The sequence below is a fragment of the Gossypium hirsutum genome, chromosome D07 (assembly GCF_007990345.1).
Source record: "Gossypium hirsutum isolate 1008001.06 chromosome D07, Gossypium_hirsutum_v2.1, whole genome shotgun sequence".
In the NCBI taxonomy this organism is placed as follows: domain Eukaryota; kingdom Viridiplantae; phylum Streptophyta; class Magnoliopsida; order Malvales; family Malvaceae; genus Gossypium; species Gossypium hirsutum.
In genome coordinates, this window is record NC_053443.1 from 33,122,140 (window position 1) to 33,129,380 (window position 7,241).

The window sequence follows — 7,241 nt, forward strand, 5'->3', positions numbered from 1 at the left end:
ATCTATATAAAACGTATTTAAATTATTATACAAATAATTATATTTGAAATAAAATTTAAGTAATTTTATATTATTTATAAAAAAAATAAACTAATATCTATTTAAATCATCCTTATAAAAAATTACAAAATAATTAAATATTATTTTAATTTATACATATAATTAGCTAATACAGTATCCAAACTAGTTTTGGTAATTTAAGCTAACATAAAAGGAAAAATTGAAGCATTAAAATAAAAAAAGGGATGAAGCGGTGTCGTTTAAGGTTTACTTTCCAAAAATGAGGATGGTACACAAGATGTGATAAGATACGGCTCCCCTCCATCAAGCTCTACCGTACGCCTCACCTGAACCCTAGCAAATTCCAAGCTTTTCAATGCCAAGGGTTTCTTATTGGCCAAAAAAATATCCCAGCGTTTCTTTCTTTCCTTTTCCTTCGTAGTTGGTAAATAATCATCTTAAACCATCATTTTTTTCTTTGGATTTAAAAAAAAAATAATTACCATTTGGTTCCCTGTAAACCCGAAGGAGGAAAATCTATGAACTTTGGCAGCGTCACATTGGTTTCGCTTATACAACGTCATTCCAATTACTTCATGTAAGAGTTGATTTTTCACTTTTGTTTGCCGTTATTGTTTCTTTCTATTTAAATTATTTATGTCTATTTACTGAGGATTTGTGGATTTATAATATTTAATTTGTGTTTTTCTTTCTTTATTTTAGTAAATTCAATGTTTTTATGGTAATTTATTGTCTGATAGTTGCTCGGTTTTTCTTTTTTCCATCGGTGAAAAAGGAAGTTAATTTTGTATTTTTTAGCAAAACGATTATAAAATGGGATACTTTTTTCTGCTGTGGAATTTGATGTAAATCGGATGCTTACTTGTAAAAAAAAAGGGTTTGACTAGAAAAATGAATTGATGAATCTTTGGATAATAAATGCCAGAGATCATTTATGAACGAGCTTAGGTTAGAATTACAGCTAATTCTTTGCTTTCTGAAAGTAGGGTTATGAGCTGAATTAAATGACTTTGCAACTGTGCTTAGAAATGTTTCTGTTTTAAGAAGATCTTTGCTTATTTTCCAGTAATCGTCAAGACTTGGGAAAACTCCTTTTGATTACTTGGTTTCATGTTGGTAAACTGATTGTTGTTGTTCCATTGAGTAAGAAATAGAACTTTTATGTTGAGTGTGGCTTGTATTGGTTATTGGGATATCGAAATAGGAGCTAAGTTTGATCTTTCCGAGCAAATTGTATGGCATTTAGTTTAGCTGGTATTGGCACTTTTGTTACTATTAATGAATGCATCTTTGGTCTTGAGAGAATTCAAGGCCCCTGGTAGTCCCTTATACTATGTATAATATATTAAAACGAGGGTTCATGTTTCCGCTTATTTGAGTTGAATTATAGTCACTAAATTCCCATGATGATTCTTCTTTTGCTTATTATTTGTATCACTTATCTGTCTGCTTTTCTTTTCAATTGCAGGTAGATGCAAATGTTGCGTGGAAGAAATTAGAAAAATGAAGTTATTTGGCTATTCTTGCCTCTGGCCAGCTGATAAATGAACTATTTGCTTGAGAAAGAACATAATGGAGAACGCATCTAGTCAAGGGATAGATTCAGATGAAAGTGTAAGGTGTTTGCAAGTCGAAAACTTTGATGAGCAAGAATTGGTTGATCATGGGATTTCAGACAACATAGATTTATGCTTGGGAGAAGTTGACAAGATTATAGAAGAGTCTAGTGAGGGTTTACCTTTGTTACGCAATGCTGCAGAGCCATATATTGGCATGGAGTTCAAGTCAAGAGATGCTGCAAGGGAATTTTATATTGCTTATGGCAGACATATTGGTTTTACAGTACGAATCCATCATAATCGACGTTCACGGATAAACAATAGTGTAATTGGTCAAGATTTTGTTTGTTCGAAAGAAGGTTTCCGTGAAAAGAAATATATGTATAGAAAAGACAGGGTTCTTCCTCCCCCACCTATCACCCGAGAAGGCTGCCCTGCAATGCTGAGGTTGGCTTTAAGGGATGGTGTAAAATGGGTTGTTACCAAATTTGTAAAGGAGCATAATCACTCATTAATGTCACCTGGAAAAGTGCCATGGCGAGGGTCCACCAAAAATTTGATCACTGAGGTACATTGTCTATCCCTTTTAATTGTAAATATCAAGGTGAACTTGAGATTAGCTTACTAGATCTTGCTATCACATTCAGTATACTAAACAAATAAGATGCCGGAAATTGTGGATCAGGGTTGGTAAGCCATCACCCTTTCAGCTTTTGTTCGTAATCATTTCAGAATAAACATGTAAACAAGGAAATGCTCCGTTGGTGCAACTACCTCCTTTTTACCTCTGATTTTCACCTACAATGATTTTTTTCCCTAGGATGAGAAGGATCAGAGAATACGAGAACTGACACAAGAGCTGAACAACGAGAAACAAAAATGTAAGCGGCGATGCGCAGCTTACGAGGAACAGTTACGCACGATATTGAAATTTGTTGAGGAACATACAGATCAATTGTCAAAAAAGGTTCAAGATATGGTCAAGAACATAAGTGAACTGGAAGAGGAACGGCTGGAAGATTCAGATTGCAGATATGTTTAGTCTATCTTCTTGCTAGGTAAAAAATGTCTAAAAATTGTACAATCCCTTATTCCACCCTTTGTTTAAATTCATCCAATGGTGATTTTACTAATGCAAACAGAAGTTAATTTGGCCCTTCCCCTTCATATTTGATTCACTATCTGACAATTTCCCAAAATATCTTAAGTAAAGGGAAACATGTGATATCTCTTTAATCTTTTATGCTTCATTTGGATGGTCGATAAGGGAAATATGGATACTAAGATGAGAAGAAAAAAAACAAACAACTCTTACCAATCACTCAAATGGAGCATTCAATAAATTAAATAATAATTTAGAAATCATAAAATCAAACTAATAATGATAGGGAGAGAACATCGCAAATTTTTTACAATAAGATGATGCATGAGAATCCAAGCTAGGCTTCCTCATCTTTTCGAACATATTTGGTGTTTTTCTTTTTCTGTCAAATCTCTATTAACTTGAACTCAAAGCAGCAAAGCCACCACCTTTCATCATCTGCTTGAACTCTTTGAAGTTAACCATACCATCACCATCTGCATCCACTTTCTTTATCATCCTCTTGCAATCCTCTATGGTTCTCCCTTGCTTCAGCCCCAAGGATGACAAAACCGACCTCAACTCCTCCACCGTGATGAATCCGTCTCCGTTTTGATCAAAAACGTTAAAGGCTTCCTTCATGTCCTCGTCTTCGTCTCTCTCATGCATTATAGTTTGATACAATGCTCCGAATTCGTCAATGTCCACATAACCGTCACCATTGACGTCGATTTTTTCGATCATTTGAGTAAGTTCTTTTTCAGGGATAAAGATACCTAAATTTTCTAACGATTCACTAAGCTCTTTGTTGGTGATCTTTCCATCTCCATTCTTGTCGAACATTTGAAACATTCGACGAAGCTCTGTTGGATCCATTCCTTCCATCACACACACAAAAAAAAAGAATATAAAACTCTTAACAATATAAATTTGGTTGAAAGTACTAAAAAGAAAGAAGAATGTTAAGAAACAAATTAGAAGAAAAAGATGATTGAGAAAAACCAAAAGAGCAATGGGAGTTGGGAGAGACAATTAACAAAGAAATTCTGGTTTTTGGAAAATTGAAGAAAAAGAGGGATTTTTACGTTTATTGAGTAAAAAGTGGAGAAAGAAGAAGGTTTTTAAACATGCAGACTAAAATAAGTTGGATGAAATCAACGGTTTTAACAATATGCACAACTTCTATTTTAGGAGTTGTTAATTAAAAAGTCATTGATTTATGCCTAAAATTGATACTTCTTAACGTGGGTTGGGACTAAATTCGGCATATTTGAAGTTAACGAAAGATAGGGTCAATATGCTGACATTTGGATCGTTCCCACTTGCAATTTAATTTATTTTTAATATTTTTTTCTCAAATGGAGCCCTTTTACTGTTCTTAGCACATCTTTCCTTACATCAACAAAAAAACTTGGGATATTAGATTTTCATTTTCAGGCCCGAACAGGGGTATTGTGAGGTGGAAATAAAATTGGGAGCCAAAAGATAAAAATTTATTTAAAAAAGATTAAATTAAATAATTCGTAATTAGAAGGGACTAAAATTGTTATTACTCCATTTAACCAAAGGAGCCAGCCCTTAGCTATGCCCCTCGGCATGCCAGATTTAGATGAAGCTCTATTGGTTTCACGAAATGTAATACCAAATAAAACACCTTAGGCCATGGGTACTTCTATCTAGGATAGCAAATAAAATTGAACCACCTTCACCATAACTAGAAGGCTGCTCGGCACACACAATCCAGAACCAGCATTAACCTTTAACCGTGAGAAAAAGTCCAGTAAAATAAATGCAATTTCCAAGTAATTTTTAAAAACTTTCCATTAATGCTTTATTTTCAGGAATCTAATACCCATATGCATGAAAGAGCGCAACTACTCACAGCCTGTTTGGTTCAATGTAATGGCATAGCCATTACAACTCAATTCTATGGGCCCACCACAAACCCTTGTTTGGTTCAATGGAATGTGTATTACAGGCCTTGCTATTTAGTTTTCTATTCCCGCTCATCACTGAATAGAGGATGAATAACATTCTTTGCCCCACCCTTTAAATTGCCATTCAGAGCACAGTAGGAATGCTGAGAGATCACTTTTTTTTTCATTTTTACCCTCATTTTTCATCGTCATCCTTTCTGCAGTTTCAACTACAGCCTCTACGTTCATTAATTTCTCCATTTATAAAGCCCTAAACACTATTGCCCCTCGCCAATTTTTTCAATCTTTTCTTCTTAGAAATCGAGATTGTAAAAATTTCTCAATTAAGGGCAAAATCTTCAGTAAGGAAAAAAGTCCAAACTCAATTGAAGAACACATTAGCTTCTGGTTTTGATTTCAAAACGATTCAAGACAAGGTTTCTCTTCATTTAAGACCTTGGCATCATTCATTTCAATTCTGGGTTCGAGCAGTTGATATTTATATGGGTTATAAGTTCCCTTCTTTATCTTCTTCTTCTTTTAATTATTTTTCTTGTTGTTAATTTGATAGTTTTTGGTTGTTGGGTAATTGTTGAAATGATAGGTGTTTCAACTTCGAGTGAGTTTTGTGAAGGATCCACAAAAGCAATAAGCAATGTGGGATAAACAGCATGATTTTTTTTTGTTTTAGTTTTTTTAGTTTCTTTACTATTTGATTCTTATTGATTGATTTAGCTGTTCTTAGTTCTTTAAACTACAGCCTTCGCTTTTGTGTTCTTTCAGTTCAATTAAAATGGGTTTGTTTGTTTTTACTTTTTCTGTACTATTTGATTCTTATTGATTGCCCCTTTTGTTGATTTTGCTGTTCTTAGCTCTTTGCAAATTACAGTCTTTGCTTTTGTGTTCTTTCAGTTCAAATTTAAATGGGTTTGTCTGTTTTTACTTTTTTTGTACTGTTTGATTCTTATTGATTGCTCATTTTTTTGATTTTACTATTTTTAGCTATTGGCAAACTGCACAACATTTGCTTTTTGTGTTTTTTTTCAGCTCAATTAAAGACTAAATTTCACCTGTATGTTCAAATTTATTTATGTTCCTTTTGAAATCCTGTTTTACTTATTGATATTTTCCTTTTTTACTTTGGTACTAAATACTTTTATTGGTAAATATACCATTTGATGTTGTTCAACTTGTTTTAGAGAAGGAGTTTGGTCGAAGCATGGGTGAAAATTTTGAGAATTTTGATGTAAATCCTCTCGGTTCAGCACCGATCGCATAGGTATTACTTTTCATTTCTTTACCTGGTTTGAAGTTTTATATGAGCATGCTGGGAAGGGTATAGGTTTATGTATTTAAACATATAAAATCTTTGAAATTTGAACATTTTCATTAAACAAGCTTCATGCTTTCCAACATACAGCAGGATATGACACATTTGTTGTTTTAAAGCTACATAAATTTTAACAGTTTTGCAGGGTTCTCGGGTTCCGAAAATAGGATAATGCTTACAAAAACCGAATGGATATACCTTAACATATGTTCGCTTCTGAATTAGGTTCATCGAGTAAGATTGGGAGGTGATAAGAACGATGTTGTTAAGGTAAGTCCCCTTGAAGATGATTTTAAAGCCTCATATGTCTATGTGATTTTGACCATTCAAGTTTATGGCAGGTGCAACATTTGGGAATCCAGGATCTTATGATGACTGACATTTGTAACTTGCAAGCATTTGTACGGTACATTCAAAAGACTAATATCAAATTTGATCTGTTTTCTATTATTAAGGAAATGGAAAAACAGGTATTTGTATTCACACTATTGTTCCTTGCAAAACACATCTATCCTTCTTTTATGTATTTTTCAGATTATGTAAATTGAGAGTATCATACCACTCGGATTTGGATTTCTTTGTTCTTCTGCATGTCATTAATTATTTACCCTTTGTGTTGTCAAAATCAGATATGAGTTTGACTTTCTAAGAGAAGCCAATGCTATGGAGAGAATTCGTTGTTTCTTATACGAGAATAACAAAAAGACTCTGGTCCCGGTTCTGAGAGTGCTTTAGGGTTTGGTTACAAGGAAAGTTCATTTTGTTGTAATTCTTCGTATTGCTTGTACATGTTTGTCCTAGTGTCACAGGCCGCAGTTCAAAGCTCGTGACCATTGCACCAAATGCATCCAATGGAGGTCTATTGTTTAGATGGGGATCATTTGGCCCACAAGAATTAGCTCGATTCAAGAAGCTGTTGGAGAATGCTGTCAAATTAAAGCCTGGTTGGCCTTATAATGAAGATATGGCAACTTAGGCTAATTTGGTAACTAAGCTTAGAAGATTGAGGGAATCATATCTTGTAAAGATTAGATTAGATTTGATATGACATATCTTGTAAATCCTTAAAATCAAGGGATATGGTTAATCTCGTTCGTCAATGTAAACGTATCTTGACCGTCGGTTTTAGGGGAGCTCAACTATAAATAGAGAGCCTCCCCCTCATTTGTACTCACTCCATTCATTGTTTCATTATTCTTTGTGAATAAGAGAATATTGAGAGCATTTACTCAAACACTTTGTGTGCGCTCTTTTCGTTGTTCTTTGTAGCTTCTTTTGGCATAAATCACTTCTGTTATTCAACTTGGTGCCTTGGATGAGTTCTTAAGGAATCC

The 7,241-nt window shown here is 33.9% G+C and overlaps 2 protein-coding genes and 1 long non-coding RNA gene across 5 annotated transcripts; 2 read left to right on the forward strand and 1 right to left on the reverse strand.

Annotated features, from left to right (window-relative positions):
* The first annotated feature begins 262 nt into the window (after positions 1-262).
* On the forward strand, positions 263-2,747 carry LOC107954659 (protein FAR1-RELATED SEQUENCE 5). 2 transcript variants are annotated; one of them, XM_016890285.2, is made up of 3 exons: positions 263-598; positions 1,490-2,148; positions 2,401-2,747. In XM_016890285.2, exons 2-3 carry the CDS (start codon positions 1,594-1,596, stop codon positions 2,620-2,622), a joined length of 777 nt encoding a protein of 258 aa, XP_016745774.1. In that variant the 5' UTR covers positions 263-598; positions 1,490-1,593; the 3' UTR covers positions 2,623-2,747. The 2 variants fall into 2 exon arrangements, with proteins under 2 accessions (XP_016745774.1, XP_016745775.1); XM_016890286.2 differs by having other exon boundaries at positions 294-598; positions 2,228-2,419.
* A 151-nt stretch (positions 2,748-2,898) lies between these two features.
* LOC107954660 (calmodulin-like protein 3) lies at positions 2,899-3,765 on the reverse strand. The gene is made up of 2 exons (XM_041096554.1): positions 3,664-3,765; positions 2,899-3,539 (listed from the first exon to the last, which is right to left on the reverse strand). Exon 2 carries the CDS (start codon positions 3,535-3,537, stop codon positions 3,079-3,081), a length of 459 nt encoding a protein of 152 aa, XP_040952488.1. The 5' UTR covers positions 3,538-3,539; positions 3,664-3,765; the 3' UTR covers positions 2,899-3,078.
* Positions 3,766-4,491: 726 nt separating this feature from the next.
* LOC107954661 (uncharacterized) lies at positions 4,492-6,482 on the forward strand. Of its 2 annotated transcripts, none has more exons than XR_001699641.2 (3): positions 4,492-5,856; positions 6,133-6,177; positions 6,249-6,482. It is a non-coding gene; the product is annotated as an uncharacterized lncRNA (long non-coding RNA). The 2 variants fall into 2 exon arrangements; XR_001699640.2 differs by having other exon boundaries at positions 4,557-5,856; positions 6,045-6,177.
* Positions 6,483-7,241: the final 759 nt, after the last annotated feature.